The sequence below is a fragment of the Abramis brama genome (genome assembly GCF_963993115.1).
Source record: "Abramis brama genome assembly, chromosome: 10".
NCBI lineage: Eukaryota > Metazoa > Chordata > Actinopteri > Cypriniformes > Leuciscidae > Abramis > Abramis brama.
In genome coordinates, this window is record NC_139972.1 from 7701795 (window position 1) to 7725411 (window position 23617).

At 40.4% G+C, this 23617-nt stretch overlaps 2 protein-coding genes across 3 annotated transcripts; both read right to left on the minus strand.

Annotated features, from left to right (window-relative positions):
* Positions 1-2628: 2628 nt before the first annotated feature.
* Positions 2629-12854, minus strand: LOC311090840 (uncharacterized protein). Of its 2 annotated transcripts, none has more exons than XM_084126409.1 (3): positions 12616-12854; positions 7652-7872; positions 2629-6921 (listed from the first exon to the last, which is right to left on the minus strand). In XM_084126409.1, exons 2-3 carry the CDS (start codon positions 7734-7736, stop codon positions 5834-5836), a joined length of 1173 nt encoding a protein of 390 aa, XP_083982535.1. In that variant the 5' UTR covers positions 7737-7872; positions 12616-12854; the 3' UTR covers positions 2629-5833. The 2 variants fall into 2 exon arrangements, with proteins under 2 accessions (XP_083982535.1, XP_083982536.1); XM_084126410.1 differs by having other exon boundaries at positions 12593-12854.
* A 7535-nt stretch (positions 12855-20389) lies between these two features.
* LOC311091266 (uncharacterized protein) lies at positions 20390-21734 on the minus strand (the record flags this gene model as incomplete). Its single annotated transcript, XM_084127084.1, has 1 exon — positions 20390-21734. A coding segment is annotated over one exon (1188 nt), but the record flags the coding sequence as incomplete, so codon positions are not given.
* Between the last annotated feature and the right edge of the window lie 1883 nt (positions 21735-23617).

The following is a 23617-nucleotide window of genomic DNA, read 5'->3' on the forward strand; positions in this document are numbered from 1 at the left end:
CAAAAGTCACATGAGAGGAGACAATGCCTCCATTGTGCTATGATTGGATATGATATCATAAATGATAAGTTTGTGCAATTAATCCTGCCTTTTGTTTTCGTGTGCGTTCTCATCGGCCTGAATGAAGACAATGATGTCGTTATTGGACAGACTGCTTAAAAAGTAAACAACTCGACCACTTAGATATCACCGCTTGGTGTCACGTCAAAATAAAACTTGAAATGGGCTGCAAACACGATGACAGTGGGAAGTTTTAAGCAATAAGCTTGGGGAAACTAAAGGTACATTGTGTCTGTGACCAGTGTATACAAGCTTGATGACTGGTTAAAATATGTTGAATATTAAAAGGAAGTGGAGTGTATTAAAGTTTTATTATCATCATGATGGTATGAAGCAGGCTGGACCAAGAGCCGTGGGAGCAAATGCAGTAAGTTAGATCGATATTAGAGTATCATTAATAAAAGCTGGATGACTAAATGGCATTTGCTTAAATGACATGCAATACATTTTAGAATGTATGATGGAGAAAACTCTCTTTGATTATGCTATGTTAGCCACCTGACAAAACAGTGTTGTCACGGTAAATAAAGAAAACCAGCAAATTTAACAATAAGACTAACCACGTTGAGCTATATAACAATGATTAGTTTGGCTCACCTGTCTAATTAAACACATAATACATTAAAGCATCTTTGTTGTTTCCATGGTTTTTATGAAAGTCAAACTAGAAAAAACAGGGTAGAGCGGATATGACGTCAGTGACAGGTGATGCAATGACACACTCCATAACACTGGTTAAAATTATGGATTTCTCGGATGCCCACTGGACCAGATCTGGAAAAATCAAAATGTTACAGAATTTATATTGAATTACTTTAGGTACATTTAAATTAAGTGAAAATATATTCTCTGTCAGGAATATGTATTATTAAAATTTTAACTGCATGTAAAATAAGGTTTTTGTTCAGTTCTTGTCCAAATTCTGAAAGAAATAACACAGGCATCATGTTTAACTGAACTGCAGTTTTCACCTCATTCATTATGGTGATGTCTGTGTCACAGCGATGTGTAGATGATCAACATGAACAAGTTGATAAAGAGAAACGCAAGTCTTTAATCCAAAGGCATATATCAAAACCAGAGAGAGCTATACACACACGTAACATAGACAATACTTGACCAACTAAAGAGTGAAAGACATGAACTTAAATACTGATGATAAAGAGGTGCGCCCAGCTGAACAGAATGACAATCAAATCAACAACCATGACAACAAACGAACTCAGGAAAAAGGAGGAAACTGAAAACTAAGTCCAACCAGTGTGTGTGACAGTACGCCCCCTGGAAAGGTGCGACCTCGCACCGACAGATGGATAGAGGAGGTTTTGGTGGAGGGCGGAAATCCAGGAGAGGGATGAACGAACAGAGAGTCCAGGGTGGAGCAGGTGGTGGAAATAACCAGGGGATGGCATTGAACAGGGGTGTGTGGATGGAGACCCAGGCCACAGCCAGGAATACACTCCATGGCGGCATCGCAGGAGGGAGGAGACATGGTGTAAGGAAGTGCAACGTCACCTTGGGGACGGCTGGAGGCGACGACGTGGATGGAGGTGAAGCCCACCGCACAGATTGACAGCCGATGGAGTGGAGAGAGACCGAAAACCTAAGCGGCCACGACGGATCCGCAGCGACGACCACCTGAGGTGGAAGTGGGGATCTGGAAAGCAGAGCTGGAGCTGGAGCAATCGAGGGTGGAGGCAGAGCCTGAGGGAGGGTGGAGCTTGCCGGAGCTAAAGGGGTGGAGGGCCGGAGAGTTGCGAACGGCCCGCAAGTCTGCAGTGGAGGCGTGGCGATTTCTGACCCAGGTGGAACCTACGTACCAAGGGATCCCAGCGAGGCCAAATGACCGATGATGCCAGGTAGAGCCTATGTACCGAGGGAGCCAGCTAGGCCATATGGCCGATGGTCCCAGGTGGAGCCGACGTAGAGAGGTAGCCCAGCTAGGCCAAATGGCCGATGGTCCCCGCTGGAGTCGAGGGAGAAAGGAGTGTAGGCACAGGAGCCAGGGTGACGGGTCGAGCGGAGCCCTCAGAGGCAGGAGGCGGAGCCACAGGCTTCGGACATCCAGGCGGTGATGGCTCACAGAGGGTCCGAGGGGTAGCTGTACCACTGAGAGGAGGCTGAGGTGGTGAGTAGGTCGCCTCACACACCTGGTCAGACGGGGTCTCCTCAGGCTCAGGTATGATGTCAGGCTCAATCGCTCCTTCTGGCATGGGCTCTGACATCGCGACATGTTCTCCCCGTCTGCGATGGGCACGAACTGTCATTCCTCGCAGCCGGGTGGTACTGCCCAAACGCGGCAAAGCTCCCTCGAGCCACCTCCCCTCCTACGCTCATGTGGTGCGGTTGAGACCGGCGAGCAGGAACGAGCACAGGCAGTCGTCCGGGAAGGTCATTTGATGGGCGAGATCCAAATAATTTGTTAAATGTTCCTTGAGGGAGCTATTTCCCTGTTCAAGGCACAGCAGTTGAACAGCGGGAATGTCCATGGTGCAAAACAGGGAATAAGAAAATAAAAACACGCAGCAATCACTTTGTTGGTCGGGTATTATGACATGTACTGTCATAGCACTGTGTAGATGATCAACACCAACAAGATGATGAAGAGAAACATCAGTCTTTTATTAATCCAAAGGCATATATACAAAACAGAGAGAGCTATACACACACATAACGTAGACAATACCTGACCAACTAAAAAGTGAAATACTGATGATAAAGAGGTGCGCACAGATGAACAGAATGACAATAAAATCAAAAACCAAAACAACAACAAACAAACTCAGGGAAAAGGAGCAAACTGAAAACTAAGTCCAACCAGTGTGTGTGACAGTCTGAGATCTTCTGTAAAGTGGCAAATTAAGCACGTTTATTAGTGTCAACAGGCTGAAAGAGAGTCTGTGAAAGACACTCTACCAACATATTATTACAGTCTAATAATAAACAAGGAAACACACCGCAAACTCGGGACCTGTTTAATGTTTAAGTGTAATCTGGGAACATCTCAATGTATAAAAAGATCAAGAAAGTTGGTGACGATTCTTGGTACCTCCGGCTTCACGGCATAGACACTTTTTACAATATTTACAATATTTACATGCTGTCTGTTATTGTAAGACATCGTCTTTATATTTTCAGGCCCTTAAACATGGCGATGTACAAAACAAACTGTGATTAGTTGCTTTATTTGTCAGTCAGGCGGCTTCGGATTCAGCCATTGTCTTTACATTTTCATGTCAGTCAGGCGGCATCTGGGCGGTCCATGGCCAATGAAAGCTGCTGATGGAGTCCAGATACATCTGACTTCCGTAGTTACTTGAAGTTGTTTAAACAAATGTCATAAATATAAAAGAAAATCTCTTAACGTTGACAGACATTTATTTTGTCTAAAATTAAAGTTACCCATAAATAACTTGTTTATGGAACTGTTTCACATTTTCACATTTCAATTTCACATTTGCGATCATGCTCATATTTGGGACAACCACACACTTTCTTGTATTAATCCTACATCATATAAATATAATTTAAAAAAAAACAGAGAAAAAACTCTACGGCCTGGTTTCAAAGACAGGGCTTAGATTAAGCTAGGATTAGGCCTTAGTTCAATTAGCTTTTTATAAACATGCTTAAAAAATGAATATGAAACTTGTATGAAATTCATTTGATATCTGTTAATAGTCCTCTCTCGCACAGGACTGACAGTGGAAATGTGGCTAATCATTTCTAACTGGCATATAAATGAACAAATTCTTCTTAGAATTCGTTTTTATTATTATTATTCTTTATAGAATTTTTAAACTCATTCATGTAGTTAAAACTATATAACTCATTATCTGTGTTCATTTAAATATATCTTCAATACAATATGTTGTTTCTGTTTATATTTCTTATAAGTATACAGTGAGGAGAACAAGTATTTGATACACTGCTGATTTTGCAGATTTTCCCACTTACAAAGCATGTAGAAGTCTGTAATTTTTATCATAGGTACTCTTCAACTGTGAGTGGCGGAATCTAAAACAAAAATCCAGAAAATCACATTGTATGATTTTTAAGTAATTCATTTGCATTTTATTGTATGACATAAGTATTTGATACATCAAAAAAGCAGAACTTAATATTTGGTACAGAAACCTTTGTTTACAATTACAGAGATCATACGTTTCCTGTAGTTCTTGACCAGGTTTGCACACACTGCAGCAGGGATTTTGGCCCACTCCTCCATAAAGACCTTCTCCAAATCCTTCAGGTTTCGGGGCTATCGCTGGGCAATACGGACTTTCAGCTCCCTCCAAAGATTTTCTATTGGGTTCAGGTCTGGAGACTGGCTAGGCCACTCCAGGACCTTGAGATGCTTCTTATGGAGCCACTCCTTAGTTGCCCTGGCTGTGTGTTTCGGGTCGTTGTCATGCTGGAAGACCCAGCCACGACCCATCTTCAATGTTCTTACTGAGGGAAGGAGGTTGTTGGCCAAGATCTCGCGATACATGGCCCCATCCATCCTCCCCTCAATACGGTGCAGTCGTCCTGTCCCCTTTGCAGAAAAGCATCCCCAAAGAATGATGTTTCCACCTCCATGCTTCACGGTTGGGATGGTGTTCTTGGGGTTATACTCATCCTTCTTCTTCCTCCAAACACGGCGAGTGGAGTTTAGACCAAAAAGCTCTATTTTTGTCTCATCAGACCACATGACCCTCTCCCATTCCTCCTCTGGATCATCCAGATGGTCACTGGCAAACTTCAGATGGGCCTGGACATGCGCTGGCTTGAGCACGGGGACCTTGTATGCGTTGCAGGATTTTAATCCATGACGGCGTAGTGTGTTACTAATGGTTTTCTTTGAGACTGTGGTACCAGCTCTATTCAGGTCATTGACCAGGTCCTGCCGTGTAGTTTTGGGCTGATCCCTCACCTTCCTCATGATCATTGATGCCCCACAAGGTGAGATCTTGTATGGTGCCCCAGACCAAGGGAGATTGATCGTCATCTTGAACTTCTTCCATTTTCTAATAATTGCGCCAACAGTTGTTGCCTTCTCACCAAGCTGCTTGCCTATTGTCCTGTAGCTCATCCCAGCCTTGTGCAGGTCTACAATTTTATCCCTGATGTCCTTACACAGCTCTCTGGTCTTGGCCATTGTGGAGAGGTTGGAGTCTGTTTGATTGAGTGTGTGGACAGGTGTCTTTTATACAGGTAACGAGTTCAAACAGGTGCAGTTAATACAGGTAATGAGTGGAGAACAGGAAGGCTTCTTAAAGAAAAACTAGCAGGTCTGTGAGAGCCGGAATTCTTACTGGTTGGTAGGTGATCAAATACTTATGTCATGCAATAAAATGCAAATTAATTACTTAAAAATCATACAATATGATTTTCTGAATTTTTGTTTTAGATTCCGTCTCTCACAGTACAAAGTGTACCTATGATAAAAATTACAGACCTCTACATGCTTTGTAAGTGGGAAAACCTGCAAAATCGGCAGTGTATCAAATACTTGTTCTCCCCACTGTATGTACTATAAGAAGACAATTTTGTACATTTAGTAAATAAGAAAATAACATGAATATATCCATTTCAATAAAGACATATTTAGCACACAATAAAATAAATAAATACAAAATAAATCCTGACAGAAATAAAATAATTTTATTTACACTGTAAGAGTTGTTGACTAGTGAAGCTTTAAATCTCAAGCCTTTCTAGTTTCCCAAGCTTTTCACTTTTTTATCTCACAGTTTACTTGTAAAGTATTTGGCATTAAAACGATTGTTGCTCATGTGCAACATTTTTTCCTATGATTGTAAAGGCTTGATAAATGTTTAAAACTCTTCTCACACTGAGTACAGTGATACGGCTTCTCTCCAGTATGAAGTCGCTCATGTGATTTCAGGTTTCCAGAATGAGCGAAACTCTTGTCACAATATGAGCACTTGTAAGGTTTTTCTCCAGTATGAATTCTTTGGTGCAGTTTCAGATTGTCATCTCTAGTAAAGCTCTTCCCACAGTCACAACACACATGATCTCTCACTTCATCATGTGTTTTCTGATGATGTTTACAATTGTCCAGCCTTAAAAAACTCTTTCCACAGAGAGAACACACATAAGGCCTCTCATCTGAATGAACTTTCAGGTGTTGTTTTAGATTTGATGACGAATTAAAATCTTTACCACACTGATCACAGTTGAATGGTTTTTCTCCAGAGTGAACATGCAGATGATTTCTGAGAGTTGATGCTCGAGAAAAACTCTTTTCACACTGAGTGCATGTATACGGTTTCTCTCCAGTGTGAATTCTTACATGTTTGTTAAGGTCTCCTTTATTTGTGAAACTCTTTACACAATGAGTGCATGTATACGGTTTCTCTCCAGTGTGAATTCTTATATGTTTGTTAAGGTCTCCTTTATTTGTGAAACTCTTTCCACATTGAGTACAGTGGTTTTCTCCTGTATGAATTCTTTGGTGCCGTTTCACTTGGGTAGATGTCGTAAAGCTCTTCCCACAGTCAACACACACATGATCTCTCACTTCATCATGTGTTTTCTGATGATGTTTACAATTGTCCAGCCTTAAAAAACTCTTTCCACAGAGAGAACACACATAAGGCCTCTCATCTGAATGAACTTTCAGGTGTTGTTTTAGTTTTGATGATGACTTAAAATCTTTCCCACACTGATCACAGTTAAATGTTTTTTCTCCAGAGTGACGGAGCCGATGAACACTGAGAGTTGATGCTTGAGAAAAACTCCTTCCAAACTGAGAGCAGGAGTGCAGCTTTTTGGCTTTTGTTCCTTGAGGTTTGAAGTCACAGTGTTTATTGACGTCATTTAGATTCGGTCTTTGCTCCTTCACTTTCATCTTGTCTAAAATAAACATATTAATCAGTTAGAATCTGTTCAATGAGGTTAAATGTTAAAATCAAAAACACTTAGCAGAAAAGAAGACACCTCTCAGTATAAACTATCGTTGATGTGCAAAGATCAGATTTCTGATTCACTTGTTAATACAATTAAAACTTGATTATGATCAGTGGTGGAGAGCAAAAAAGTATTTTACTTCGTTACAGTACTGTCAAGTATTTGTACTTTACTAGAGTATTTTTATTTTTTCAATTTGATATTATGTTAAATCGCTCATCGAATATCGAATTTTATAAAATTGTGTGATGTTGTGCCATTTCAATTCCTTTTTTACCCAGGTAAGCATTGTACTAATCTTTCTTTCTCCAGAATTAGAAATCCTGGAGAATACAAGTGTATTTTTGTTCATTCTATGTTCGTATTCATCTGAACTACAGTTCATTTTGAGTTCATCCTACATATACATCTGAACCTTTCTGCTCTTCATGTACATTCTATTTCTGCTGTTTTTGTTCTTCTGGCTCTGCATTGCGCTTCCAGCCCTGCATCGCTGCTTGCAGCTATATTTTTCCTTATTTTTAAATACTACGCTATATTTGTGATTTGTGTACTTTGTCCACCACTGGTTATGATCATTCAGATGCATTTCTCTATCATTTTACATCCATATACTACTTATTATTTCACAGCCACCAAAACAGTCAACAATGAAGAATCAAGAATGGACACCAACCTATTTGTTCCTCAGTATCTTCATGCTTAATTCTGGATGGTTCTGGATCACTCATGTCTTCAATCTCCTCTTTAATAAACTCCATCTTTAACAGTCACACAGATTTCAGCTGCTACTCCTGGAGTTTGTCCTTCTCTTGTAGGATGATGGGAATAATATTCCCAGTATTTATTGGTGAATTGTTGTGGGAGGGGCTGATACTGGCACTCACAGAACCAGATCTGGAAAAATCAAAGAGAAGTTAATGAATTTATACTGGATTACTTTAACAGCAAACACATATGGTGCCTTAAAAACAGCTCTAAGTTGCTATTTTTTTATTTAGCCTGTTGCAGTACAAATATTTTCTTTTCCACCTCTTTGTTTACTTTCACTTTCTCTCTCTCCTTCTCAGGGGCGTTTCTAGGTTTTAAAAACATCAGGGGCTAAGCCCGAAACATCAGGGGCTGGGGGTGGTTAACAAGATAACATGATTCGATATAGAGAATAATGTATATTGAAGGCCTACAGTATATGCAGGGGGCAGACTGGTTCATAAATTCAGCCCTGTTTGTAAAATTTGGATTTCTCAGACCTACATATGTGCATTTTAAGGTGTTTGAAAGTGCAATAGCTTTATAACAATAGCTTTAAAACCATGTCAGTAAGCAGTAGCATAAATTATTTGTCAAGCAGATAACAGATTCTTAAACATGAGAATGAGGATAAATGCTGAAACGAATGATACACACTACAAAATGGAAATGCATAATGTTTCTGCTTATTGTTGACAATACACAATCACATATTCCAAACAGGAATGACCTTACATGAGAAATCTTTCAAGGATTATTTTGCATAGATGTTACATTTCAATCAAACTGCAGTGCAATCTTTTTGTGTCCAGAGGCAAATGAGCAATTTATATATTAGCATTAAAGATTGGTTTCAGCAACTTGTTTCTTTCTTGAGTTAATCAATGTTTTTGTACTAATCAGTTAAAATAAAGTGCAATTGTTCATTAATAAAGACAGTCAATTGTCGCCACCTACTGGCTTAATGATGCAAGTTGCCAAACACAGAAAAGCGGAGTGATACAAAAACGGTGAAAAGGCTGATACTGGTGAAATATTCCAACACCTCAAATGTGTTGGAATATTTATATACTTATACATTTTAAATATAGCAGGTGTAATGATATGAGGCAGCGCCTGAAAATCTTAGTACATGATGTAACTACAGAAGAGTCAAGTTTTAAATAGGAAAAACATGAAACTCTTTGGTCATTTTTTTGAGAGAAATGATCTATGCTAAGCTATGCTAAATGTGGTACTGCCAGACCCAGAGTTCGGCTGAATGGATTCGAAAACAGTAAAACTCAACTGTTTAACTCTGGGGGAGTTGTAAAATGAGCCTATTTCGTAAAAAAAAAAGTGGAGTATTCCTTTAAGATCTCCATATCTCTTGGATTGAACAATATTGGGCCATTAAAATGGAGATACCATAAGAAACGATAGTTAATATGAATCTAAAAGGATATTAAACGGCACCTATTATGCCCCTTTTCACAAGATGTAAAATAAGTCTTTGATGTCCCCAGAGTGTGTATGTGAAGTTTTAGCTCAAAATACCCAACTGATTATTTTTTACAGCATGTCACTTTTTGGGGCTGAGAAAAATGGAGTAGTATGAAGCTGCAGACTCGGAGCCTGTATCTACAGTCCCGCACCCAGAGTCCCGCATTCTCAGACCCCTCGTTTTTCGAGACAGCGCCTCCTATCAATCAGATAAACATTTGAAGAACTTAAGCCGAAACGCGAGTATCGTCAATTTTATTTAGCGAATCATACTCATTCGATTTCTTTTTTAATCAAACTACTTTATAGCTCATCGATACACCAACATATGAATAGTCCATTTAATATTTGTAAAGATAGTTTGTAACAAAATTTGAGCCGTTAATGTATGTTTTTTCGCCTTTTTTCCCCGAAAATATTTTGATAGCTGTTAGCCTTTAACCTTGGACTTTTTGTAGACAAGCCATTGTAAAAATTGTATTAAAATGAGTTTACATTAAAGTAGACCAATTAAATACATTAAGTGTGTTAATATCAAAGAATGTCATCATTAATTATTTAATCAGATTTACCTTTTGACCTTTTTTTAATTACCGGACCTTTTCTCCAAAAACTATAAATTGAATTAAGTAATGCCGGAGTAATTATTTTACTTTATATAATTTATGTAGACTAGGCCTACTTAAATTAGTTCTTATAAAACGTAAGTATTAAAATTAATCAATATTAATTTAACTGTGATATGAAGTTGTTGCCAGCCATTTACAACTCATACAATTGCCTAATAATCAAATTTACTATGCCTTCACTATGTATTAACCAGTCTATATTAACATGTGAGCTAGAATGTGTCATTTGGCCTTTTGTTTGGGTTCCTTCTTTTAATTTGTATTGACTGAAATGTTTTATATATTAATTTATTTATTTATATGGACAGGCCATCATTCATGGCCTATGTGAGATGCAGGCATTATTCTGGCAGGAGGCTGAGGAGGTGTTCCTCTGTGGCCCTACTTATCACCCTAGGTATGCTTGTAATTTGCATTTGCAAAAAAAATATATATATATATATTATTACACAATATTTTTGACAATGGCATTCATCTTTTATTTTAGTGAAGTCGAGGAATTTGACAGAGCGATTGCAAAAAGAATGAAAAAAGAAGAAACATTCGCCTACCAGAAAGTAATTATTTTAGCTTATGCATTTACATTACATTTTACATTTATTCATTTAGCAGACGCTTTTATCCAAAGCGACTTATAAATGAGGAGTTTTTTTTAATGCAATTGAAGATGAAAAGTAAAGTCACTAACACAATTCTTTCTTCCTTTTTTCTTTGCTTTGTCCTGTTTACAGCAAGATGATGTTTAGGTGTTCGTTAAATAAAGTACAGAATTGTTTATTATTGGTGTTTTGTCTACTCTTATTTGAGTTTTGCTTTGCATTTAAAATATCAAAAAACAGGTTTTGTAATGTTAGCATGGTATAATGTTAATTAGACCATTTGAACTGAAAGAAAATTGGAATTTGAATAAAAAAAACATTGTAGCAATATAATATCACAATATTTTTCAGAAGATAGTTCAATCTGTAATTGTATCCCTTCCATCAGTAATTTTCTTTCAATTACACCCATGCTCAAAAAATAACTACTGGGTAATTTGTTAGTCAGAGAACACAATGAGTTTTTCTGGCACATGCATTAAGCAGGGAACGCAAATATTTATTTGGATCACTTTAAATAAAACAAGACCATAATATTGCATCCTATTGTTTTCAATGGCATTTAAGGGTGTTATACGATCTTCGAAACAGTAGGAGGCGCTGTCTCGAAAAACGAGGGGTCTGAGAATGCGGGACTCTGGGTGCGGGACTGTAGATGCAGGCTCCGAGTCTGCAGCTTCATAATGTTGGAAAAATGCACCGTTTTAGTGTGTGTCCCTTTAAATGCAAATTAGCTGCTGCTGCCAGCACAGAGGGCGGAGCCTCACAAGCTCACTCTCAGTGTCAGGACAAACTCATTTCATGGAATGATAAATAATATAAAATCAGAAACTCCCAGTAGTTAATTTCGACCCGGAGTCCGGAGTATGATTTATGGGGATTTTAAAGAAAAGCACTGGGTGGATTTTTATCATTATAGGGTAGTTGTGTACACACACAGCAAACACACATTTATGTTCAAACACCGTGTAAAAGTGAATTTTGCATAATAGGTGCCCTTTAAGCTATATTTAATAATTCTTGAGTTAACGGCATGCAAACTGGGCAAAAAGCACAAGATGTGTTTTTTCCCATTTTTGAACTGTCACCTTTGTCATATAACCACCCAACAAAGATTTCTAAAGTCAATAGAGTTTAGTAATAGACCTACCAATCTCTGTATAAAAATCAAATAATGATGCTGCCATCTTTCTAAAGTAATTTTTATACCCCCATAATTTGTCTCCAAATCTCAGGTAAAAAAATTAATTGTCATTTTGACCCCCCCTTTACAAAATAGTGAATTATTCTCTAAATATACATCCATGACATTTAAGTATGAATGAAACAAATTACATGCGAGAGTTTAAGATATCGTTCCATAATTCTTAATTCATAATTTTGGGTAAAAATACAATCAGAACATTTCTCTCTAAAGATATTTGAAGTAAACATGCTAGTTTTTATAAGCACATTTTTGGAGGTACGGCCTCTCTCCAGTATGAAGTCGCTCATGTGATTTTCAGTGCAGAGAAACCTTTGTCACAATATGAGCATATGGTTTTTCTATGAATTTTTTGGTGCTGTTTCAGTTGTTTAGCTGCAGTAAAGATCCTCCCACATTCACAACACACATGATTTTTCACGTCAGTATGTTTTCAGGTGACATTTTAGATTTAATGATTAAACAAAAAATAAAAAATGAACACACTGATCACAGTTGAATGGCTTTTCTCCAGAGTGATGGTGCAGATGATTATTGAGATCTGTATGTGAAACTCTTTCCAAAATGAGATAATCTGCACAGCTCTGAAGTTAAGAATCAGATGATCCCAGATCTGCCAAATTCAGGGTTAGTGAATTTATACTGAAATACTTAAAAATGTTCTTCTTAAATTAAATGAGTTTTATTTTGATATGGTTATAGTTGTTAGTTGCAGTTTAAATGGCTCTATAGGAAGGTTGTTCATTTTTATGGGAATCCAGATTTAATAAGGATGAAACAAGTCACCGGTTAAATTTTTCAAATAATATATGACTTTAACAGAAATCATACACAATATGTAGCCTACTGACTGAATAATAGAGGCTGTAAGATTAATGACAGGCTATATTTAATTCTCTGTACGTTTCACTACGAACAATGTACATTTAGGCAACACAAACATCAATTCTTACATTATAAATATAACATCTCTGACCTGCAGACTGGAAATATACGACATCCGAAGAAAATATTCCACATTTGTGATTTGTCCTTCATTCACGATCGTTATACAGCGTCACTTTCAGCTTCAACTGATTAAAGTTTCAACAAGAATATTAACATAATAACATAAACTTAAAGGGGATCATAATATAATCAACTATTAAATAACGTCAAAGGAAACAACAAAAAGAAAAAAGAGAGACGAAATAAAATAGCCTAGAGGGCTCAGGCGCATCCTCTTCTGCGCATGCTCAGTGCGCGCGGTGTCATATTTCTTAAAGGGGCCGCATTCAGTAAATCTCCGCACTGTTATTAAAGGGATAGTTCACCCAAAAATGAAAATTTTGACAGTAATTACTCACCCTCAGTGCCGGCCCGAGCCTTTTGGGGGCCCAAAGCAGAATTTGATTTGGGGGCCCCCTCCCACCACGCGGAGTCACCTGTTTGACGATTATTGACACAAATGTCACGCTATAATGTTACATTATAAATTAATACAATGAGGTAATGTATTAATACAAAATAAATACTTAATAAAAAAATAGATAGGCCTACTTAAATAACAAGTTGTAACTTTTTCTTTACTCTTTTACTAACTCTTTGAAACTTCTGAAAACAAACTGTCACAAAACACATTAAATAAATGGTCTCTGAGAATATACGCAGCATTAATGCAGCATCAGATTCAGAAAGATTTTTACTTTCACTTTCTAGTGAATAATTGACTGTGGTTTGAGACCACTTCATCAGCATAACTCTCGCGCTAAGTTTGCACGTTGATCGTGTGATGTCCACTGACTCGCCTTCATGGTTTAAAACGGAAAAATGACCAAGGCTGAAGTTCCCGAATCCTTCTTAACGCTACATCGTTCTTAAGTTATACCTTATCGTTAATATGTGTTTCCTGAAACGTTCTTAGTTAAGACAGTTCGATTGCATACAGAAAGGCCTTAAAAGCTGCTAGATCTGCTTATTTTTCAAACCTATTAGAAGCAAATAAACAAAACCCTAGGTATTTATTTGAAATTGTGGCTAAACTATCGAAAATAAATCTTCAACCCCAGAAGTTTCCAAGCAGCACAGCAGTAATGACTTTATGAACTTCTTCACTTATAAGATTGATAATATCAGAGACAAAATTATAACTATGCAACCATCTACTACAGTATCGCATCAGACAGTTCATTGTAGTCTTCTTGAAGAAAAATTTGATTCATTCGTTGCTATAGGAGAGGAAGAATTTACGAAACTCATTAAATCATCTAAATTGACAATATGTATGTTAGACCCTATACCGACTAAGCTACTGAAAATGATGCTTCCAAAGGTCATAGATCCTCTTCTTAATATCATTAATTCATCTTTGTCACTAGGATATGTACCAAAAACTTTTAAGCTGGCTATGATTAAACCGCTTGTTAAAAAAACATATATTGTATATATTCACCACACTTCTTAGGTCTGTTTCTAGTCTGTTCTTGTTTTGTTTCTTGTTTATTTGTGTTTGGATTGATTATATGGACTTTGACCCCTGCCTGGATGACTACGATTTTGGATTACACTTTAAATAAAACCTACTGCTATTGGATCTACTGTTTCACGTGTGTGTCCGTGACAATTTGAAACTATCGACCATAACATTCTTTTAAATAGACTCGAAAATTATATTGCCATTAGTGGAATTGCACTAGCATGGTTTAAATCATACTTATCTGACCGTTACCAGTTTGTAACAATAAATGAAGAGATGTCTTATCGATCACAAGTTCAGTATGGCGTACCACAAGGCTCAGTACTAGGACCGTTGCTGTTCACTCTTTACATGCTACCCTTAGGAGATATCATTAGGAAGCATGACATTAGTTTTCACTGTTATGCTGATGATACTCAGCTCTATATTTCTTCACGCCCCGACGAAACTTACCAATTCACAAAATTAACGGAATGCATAACTGATATAAAAAATTGGATGACTAGTAATTTCCTGCTACTTAACTCTGAAAAAACAGAGATTCTAATTATTGGACAAAAAACGTCCTCACGTAATAACCTAGAATACTGTCTAACACTTGATGGCTGCTCTGTCAAGTCTTCGTCGTCGGTTAGGAACCTGGGTGTGCTTTTTGATACCAATCTTTCATTTGAAAGTCACTTGTCTAGTATCTGTAAAACCGCATTTTTCCATCTTAAAAATATATACAAATTACGCCATATGCTCTCATTGACAAATGCGGAACAATTAGTTAATGCGTTCATGACCTCAAGGCTAGATTATTGTAATGCTCTACTGGGTGGTTGCCCTGCACGCTTAATAAACAAACTACAGCTAGTTCAAAACGCAGCAGCTCGAGTTCATACCAGAACCAGAAAGTCTGACCATATTAACCCTGTTCTGTCAACACTGCATTGGCTGCCTATTAAACATTGCATAAATTTAAAAATATAGCTGATTACTTACAAAGCACTAAATGGTTTAGCTCCGCAGTACTTGAGCGAGCTCTTAACGCATTATAGTCCTTCACGTCTATTGCGATCTCAAAATTCCGGCCAGTTGATAATACCTAGAATATCAAAATCGACCGCTGGCGGTAGATCCTTCTCCTATTTAGCACCAAAACTCTGGAACAGTCTTCCAACCATTGTCTGGGAAGCAGACACACTCTGTCAGTTCAAAGCCAGATTAAAGACACATCTCTTTGACCTAGCATTCACATAATACATTATAGACTTCCATAATCCAATGTTAGGCTGCATAGATTAGGTCAGCTGGAAATGGGAACTTCCCATAAATCCTGATGTACTCGTTACATCATGAGAAGAATGGCATCTACGCTAATTTTAGTGTCTTTGTTTATCCCGAGGTTTTCCTGTAGCCTGCCGGATCCAGGCCGTATCCAGATCTGACGTAGGACCTTTGCCTGGACCCAATGACAACGCAGTGTTGTAGTGCCAACTAGTCTCTCCCTATGGAGGATCCCTTTACCACTCTACAGATAAAGCATTGTGGGGAAAATTCGTTTCGCGTACCTACCCTGAAGTGACAAAATAAAATAAAATTCTGTATCAAAATTTATAAGGAAAGACCAGTACTTTGTTTAGGCTTGGTCTGTAGGGAATTCCAAACCTGCGCACATATATTCAAACGCACATAACTATAGAACCAATTCTTAAAGGGTCACGACACCCCCCTCTTTCAGCTCAAGTCTAGCTCACAATCTTTTTGAAAAATGCAACTTAATTGGGCGTGGTGGCTGTGAGAAGAAGGGAGGGGAGAGGGTGTGGTATGGCACGGCAGGGGAGAGGGGGGAAACTGTCATCGACTGTCACTAAAACTCAGTGGTAAAACGTGAGGAAATGCTAGATTTTTTTATAGCTGGCAAAGTTATAGTCTAATGAAATACACTGACACCTTATAATTGTATTTAAAACATATAAAAGCACATGTATATGTATAATTATGTCATTATAAAATATATATTTGTTTATATACACACTATAAATGCATATATTTGAAAATAAATAAAAAAATCGCTTACAAAAAAAAACCGTTCAGTAGCCTACATATCCTAGATCTACGCGCCCCCTAAACCCACATAATAAAGATGTACAGTGACATAGAAATTTGCACAAATTAAGCATACGTTCCATACAATTGAGGTATTATCGAAATATCTAAATTTTAATAACGAGTGATTTAACAGAAGGCAAGTAAAACGGTAAGGGTTACATTTTAGACACACACACACACACACTCTGAAGCGATAGAAAAGTCCTCGGGACCGCATCACTCGCAAGATGAAACCTGCATTGGTGTACAAGGTCGAAGTCCACCATTCTCCCGTTGAATGGTTGCTACACACACACATAGTTTAGATGTGTCCGTGGTTGATGGCCAACCAGCCGCCCGCAGTCAGAGTCCATCCCGGGCAGCATCGCGGGGAAAGATGCACTGGAACTTTTGCACCACGAAAACAAATGCGCGTCCCATCATTACCTCTCTCATCTACTACGCGATATCATAGTTTGACATGTCTGTCATTGGAAAGTTCCACGTGGTGTCATGAATAATTAAGAGAAAGTGTCTTCTCATTGGATAAAAAACTCAGTCTCATTAATAATTATGAGACACCGATGAGTCATCAAAGTACTATAGTGCTCTGCCACGTCACAGCCTGTGACGTGGACACAATGAAGATTTTAAACCCGGAAGACGAAAATAGCATATAAAAACTAAAATTTAACCATTTTCCCCCTACTATTAAATCTAACAGATGCTAACATTGTCTTCAATGGTGTTCAACACACATACCTCTGTTAAAATCTCAGAAATTTTGGTTTAGGGTTTCATGACCCTTTAATGTGCATGTGAATGCCATCAGCATTTATCACAGGTTCGCGTTTAAATTCTATGTAGAGAGAATGGTGTCATCTTAGCAGCCCCTAATTTAATAACAAATGATCGTTGCGACGGAAGCAAATCAATCAAAACTAACTTTAGCTGGAAAATAACTTTATTAAAGGCCACCGTTTTTTCATATTAAACTATGTTATTCCCTCATCTAAGACGAGTTGATACATACCTCTCTCATCTCAGTGCGTGCACTTAATCGCTCTAGCGCGCGGTGACACTTTGAAAGCACTTAGCTTACCCCAGTATATTCAATGGTATCTAACAGCAATGAATTTAGAAGTGACCAAACACATCAACGTTTTCCCTATTTAAAAACAGTTACACGAGTAGTTATACGACCAAGTATGGTGACACAAAATAAAACGTGGCGCTTTTCTAAGCAGGTTAAAAAGGATAACTATAATGTATGGCGGAATAGCACTTTTGGAAGTACTTAGACTCGGTGCAGTAAAAAGTCACGCCTGATCCTCTTCCCACTATTGACAGAAGTGAGAGGAAGAGGATCAGACGTGACTTTTTTACTGCCGCCTGCACTGTCTTATCCTCCCTGGCCATCTGCTCAGCCTGAACCACCCTGGTCTCTCGAACTGCTGGCAAACAGGACCTAGGTGACAGGTCAGACTAAGAGCAGTTCAGAAACCTCTTATGATGACGATAAATTCAAGGACCGTGATGTCGCCCGGCAGGGCCCCACCCTGGAGCCAGGCCCGGGGTTGGGGCTCGTATGCGAGCTCCTGGTGGCTGGGCCTCCCCCCATGGGGTCCAGCCGGACTCAGCCCGAAGGAGTGACGTGGGGCCGCCCTCCCGCGGGCTCACCACCTACAGGAGGGACCGTAAGGGGCCGGTGCGTAGTGGATCGGGCGGCAGTCGAAGAAGGGGGTCTCGACAACCCAATCCCTGGACACGGAAACTAGCTCTAGGGACGTGGAATGTCACCTCTCTGGCTGGGAAGGAGCCTGAGATTGTGCGGGAGGTTGAGAGCTACCAACTAGAGATAGTCGGGATCATCTCCATGCATGGCTTGGGCTCTGGAACTACACTCCTTGAGAGAGGATGGACTCTTTACCACTCTGGAGTTGCCCATGGTGAGAGGCGGCGGGCTGGTGTGGGTTTGCTTATAGCCCCCCAGCTCAGCCGCCATGTGTTGGAGTTCACCCCAGTGAACGAGAGGGTCGCTTCCCTGCGCCTTCGGGTCGGGGATAGGTCTCTCACTGTCGTGTGCGCCTATGGGCCAAATGGCAGTGTAGAGTACCTGGCCTTCTCTGGGTCTTTGGGAGGGGTGCTGGAAAGTGCTCCGACTGGGGACTCTGTCGTTCTACTGGGGGACTTCAACGCCCACATGGGCAGCGACATTGACACCTGGAGGGGCTTGATTGGCAGGAACATCCATCACCCAAGCTGAAGTCACCTAGGTAGTCAAGAAACTCCTCGGTGGCAAGGCACCGGGGGTGGATGAGATCCGCCCCGAGTACCTCAAGTCTCTGGATGTTGTGGGGCTGTCTTGGCTGACATGCCTCTGCAACATCGCGTGGCGGTCGGGGACAGTCCCTTTGGAAGACCCCAGACCAGGGTGGTGGTCACTCTTTTTAAGAAGGGAGACCGGAGGGTGTGCTCCAACTATAGGGGGATTACACTTCTCAGCCTCCCCGGAAAAGTCTATGCCAGGGTACTGGAGAGGAGAACATGGCCGATAGTAGAACCTCGGATCCAGGAGGAACAGTGCGGTTTTCGTCCCGGTCGTGGAACACTGGATCAGCGCTATACCCTCTCCAGGGTGCTGGAGGGTTCATGGGAGTTTGCCCAACCAATCCACATGTGCTTTGTGGACTTGGAGAAGGCATTCGACTGTGTCCCTCGCGGCATCCTGTGGAGGGTGCTCTGGGAGTATGGGGTCTGGGGTCACTCGGGAGGAGCTCAGAGTAGAGCTGCTGCTCCTCTACATCGAGAGGGGCCAGCTGAGGTGGCTCGGGCATCTTTTCCGGATGCCTCCTGGTCGCCTAGGACACGCTGGATGGACTATGTCTCACGGCTGGCCTGGGAATGCCTCGGTGTCCCCCCGGAAGAGCTGGAAGAAGTGTCTAGGGAGAGGGAGGTCTGGGCATCCCTGCTTAGACTGCTGCCCCCGCGACCCGGCCCCGGATAAGTGGAAGAAGCCACTTGGATGGATGGATGGATGGATGGATGGATGGATGGATGTTTTTCTATATTCTGCTTCAGCTTTTCTTCCTTTGCTAAATTGTATCCATGTATAGCCACTTTCACACAGAAATTATGGAAAATACACTGACAATGTGTCCTGGGATTTGTCGGTTGGTTGGATTTGTCTCGGGGTTTGATTTTGGTAAAATACTTTCACACTGCCGGTGATTTTCTGGAATCTGTGCGTGTTCACACGCATCCCGTAAAAACACATGACAAGTTTGTCACATTTTTCGTCCTTCTTTTGTTCCTTGATGAACACAAACTTTCTTCTTTGTTAATGTGCAACATGAACGTTGATCTGCATCAAAGAACATCATCACTAAGTGTTTTGTAGTTAATAAAGTCTTGTTCGTGTCACATAAAGTTTATGCTTATATTCTGGAGTCCCTAATCATTTTGGCTACATGCCCTGAGTAGTACTGTACAGTTAGAAGGTTATTTCTCTTTCCAAAATTAACATTTATAAAAATAAAAAAAATAATACTGAGCGTTCGCTGGGCAAACAGACTTGTTGATTGTTGTATTAATTCTGTTACATCAAGTTAATTCTATTTACTGATCCAAATATTTATCATTAATTATAAGTTATGATTAAAATTAATAATTCCCTTGAGCTAATTTGCTACAAATTGATCATTTAGGTTGATTTTACAATAATACTGTAAATCGCAAACATATTTATCACTGTATTTAAATAGAATGTTTAAACTCAATGCGATTAAAACTATATAAATTGTCTGTTCATTAAATAGATCGATCGAGACAAGATGTTTATCTTTTATCACAATAAAATACACTTAGTAAATAAGTAAATTATTTGAATTTATTATTCGGGTAAGACATGTTTAGCACACAATCCATCCTGACAGAAAATAAACTGCAACAATGACATTATTTACACTGTAAGAGTTGTTGACTGGTGAAGCTTCAACTCTAAATTCTTTCTAGTTTTCAAAGCTTTTTTACCAAATTCACCACATTAATCTAGATGATATTGTGCTTTTAGGAAAAACTCCATATTGTATCTCACACAGTTTACTTAAATGTATTTGACATGAAAACAAATGTTGCTCACATTCAACATTTTATCATGTTAGTGCGTGTGTGTGTGAAACGGCGGCTGTTTCAGTAAAGACAGGGCATTGGATCCAGATTCAGTTTGAAATTTATTATTAAACAAAACGATCAGAAAGTAAATCCAGGCAGAGCATAACAAGAAACTAGGCAAAGAACACACATGCTTATCACCTGAATGAACTTTCAGGTGTTTCTTTAGATTTGATGACAAATTAAAATCTTTACCACACTGATCACAGTTGAATGGTTTTTTCTCCAGAGTGAATGCGTAGATGATATATCAAACCTTTTGAATTTCTGAAACTCTTCTCACACTGAGTACAGTAGTACGGCTTCTCTCCAGTATGAACTCGCTCGTGTTCTTTCAGGTTTCCAGACCGAGTAAAACTCTTGCCACAATATGAGCACTTGTAAGGTCTTTCTCCAGTATGAATTCTTTGGTGCTTTTTCAGATCACCAGATGTAGTAAAGCTCTTCCCACAGTCACTACACACATGATCTTTCACTTCATTATGTGTTTTCTGGTGCTGTTTAAAATTGTTAAGCCGTGAAAAACTCTTTCCACAGAGAGAACACACATAAGGCTTCTCATCTGAATGAACTATCAGGTGTTCTTTTAGACTTGATGATGAAATAAAATCTTTACCACACTGATCACAGTTGAATGGTTTTTCTCCAGAGTGAATGTGCAGATGATATATCAAACCTTTTGAATTTCTGAAACTCTTCTCACACTGAGTACAGTAGTACGGCTTCTCTCCAGTATGAATTCGCTTGTGTGATTTCAGGTTTCCAGACCGAGTAAAACTCTTGCCACAGTATGAGCACTTGTAAGGTTTTTCTCCAGTATGAATTCTTTGGTGCTGTTTCAGATCACCAGATGTAGTAAAGCTTTTCCCACAGTCAAAACACACATGATCTTTCACTCCATCATGTGTTTTCTGGTGCACTTTAAAACTGGTAAGCCGTGAAAAACTCTTTCCACAGAGAGAACACACATAAGGCTTCTCATCTGAATGAACTATCAGGTGTTGTTTTAGACTTGATAATGAAATAAAACCTTTACTGGAGTGGAGTCGACACTGGATTGTGTTCAGGAGCTGGAGCAGACACTGGACTGTGTTCAGGGACTGGAGTCGACACTGGATTGTGTTTAGGAGCTGGATCAGACACTGGACTGTGTTCAGGGACTGGAGTCGACACTGGACTGTGCTCAGGAGCTGGAGTCGACACTGGACTGTGTTCAGGGGCTGGAGTCGACACTGGACTGTGCTCAGGAGCTGGAGTCGACACTGGACTGTGCTCAGGGACTGGAGTCGACACTGGATTGTGTTCAGGAGCTGGAGCAGACACTGGACTGTGTTCAGGAGCTGGAGCAGACACTGGACTGTGTTCAGGAGCTGGAGCAGACACTGGATTGTGTTCAGGGACCGAAGTCAACACTGGAATTGGTTCAGGGACTGGAGTCGACATTGGATTGTGTTCAGGAGCTGGAGCAGACACTGGACTGTGTTCAGGAGCTGGAGCAGACAATGGACTGTGTTCAGGGACCGGAGTCGACACTGGACTGTGTTCAGGAGCTGGAGCAGACACTGGACTGCCTTGAGTGGCTGGAGTCGATACTGGACTGTGTTCAGGGACTGGAGTCGACACTGGACTGTGTTCAGGAGCTGGAGCAGACACTGGACTTTGTTCAGGGACCGGAGTTGACACTGGACTGTGTTCAGGAGCTGGAGCAGACACTGGACTGTGTTCAGGGAACAGAGTCAACAATGGACTGTGTTCAGGGACCGGAGTTGACACTGGACTGTGTTCAGGAGCTGGAGCAGACACTGGACTTTGTTCAGGGAACAGAGTCAACAATGGACTGTGTTCAGGGACCGGAGTTGACACTGGACTGTGTTCAGGAGCTGGAGTCGACACTGGACTGTTTTCAGGATCTGGAGCAGACACTGGACTTTGTTCAGGGGCCGGAGTCGACATTGGACTGTGTTCAGGGACCGGAGTCGACACTGGACTGTGTTCATGAGCTGGAGTCGACACTGGACTGTGTTCAGGGACCAGAGTCAACAATGGACTGTGTTCAGGGACCGCAGTTGATACTGGACTGTGTTCAGGGACCGGAGTCAACACTGGACTGTGTTCAGGGACCAGAGTCAACAATGGACTGTGTTCAGGGACCGCAGTTGATACTGGACTGTGTTCAGGGACCGGAGTCGACACTGGACTGTGTTCAGGGACAAGAGTCGACACTGGACTTTGTTCAGGGACTGGAGTCGACACTGGACTGTGTTCAGGATCTGGAGCAGATACTGGACTTTGTTCAGGGACCGGAGTCAACACTGGACTGTGTTCAGGGACCAGAGTCAACAATGGACTGTGTTCAGGGACCGCAGTTGATACTGGACTGTGTTCAGGGACCGGAGTCGACACTGGACTGTGTTCAGGGACAAGAGTCGACACTGGACTTTGCTCAGGGACCGGAGTCGACACTGGACTGTGTTCAGGAGCTAGAGTCGACACTGGACTGTGTTCAGGGACCGAAGTCGACACTGGACTGTGTTCAGGAGCTGGAGCAGACACTGGACTGTATTCAGGGACCGGAGTCGACACTGGACTGTGTTCAGGAGCTGCCTTGAGTGGCTGGAGTCTACACTGGACTGTGTTCAGGAGCTGGAGTCGACACTGGACTGTGTTCAGGATCTGGAGCAGACACTGGATTGTATTCAGGGACCGGAGTCAACAATGGACTGTGTTCAGGGACCGAGGTCGACACTGGACTGTGTTCAGGAGCTGGAGTCGACACTGGACTGTGTTCAGGAGCTGGAGTCGACACTGGATTGTGTTCAGGGACCGGAGTCAACACTGGACAGTCTTCAGGGACTGGAGTCAACAATGGACTGTGTTCAGGGACCGGAGTCGACACTGGACTGTGTTCAGGGACAAGAGTCGACACTGGACTGTGTTTGGAGAATGGAGTCAACACTGGACTGTGTTCAGAGACCGGAGTCAACACTGGATATTTAAAAAACTAACTCCAGCCTCTTTGTATGATACAAGAACTGCATGATCATTTGGTTGACAATACTGTATATCTCAAACATATTTATAACAGTATTACAATAAAATGATAAAAAAAAAGATAGAATGATAAAAAAAAAATCAATATTAAAACTATGTAATTCCTACTTTGTCAATTTAATAGATCAATCAAAACAAAAAGATGTTGTTTCTGTTCTATTTCTCGTAATTGCATGTACAATCAGAAGACAATATAGTACACTTAGTCAATTTGAAAATTACA

Excerpts from the sequence above, each read along its gene's own strand:
- LOC311090840 (XM_084126409.1), bottom strand. The coding sequence starts at position 7,736 with ATGGAGTTTATTAAAGAGGAGATTGAAGACATGAGTGATCCAGAACCA. Across the intron at positions 6,922-7,651 it reads AGATACTGAGGAACAAATAG|ACAAGATGAAAGTGAAGGAG; the intron begins GTTGGTGTCCAT and ends TGTTTATTTTAG.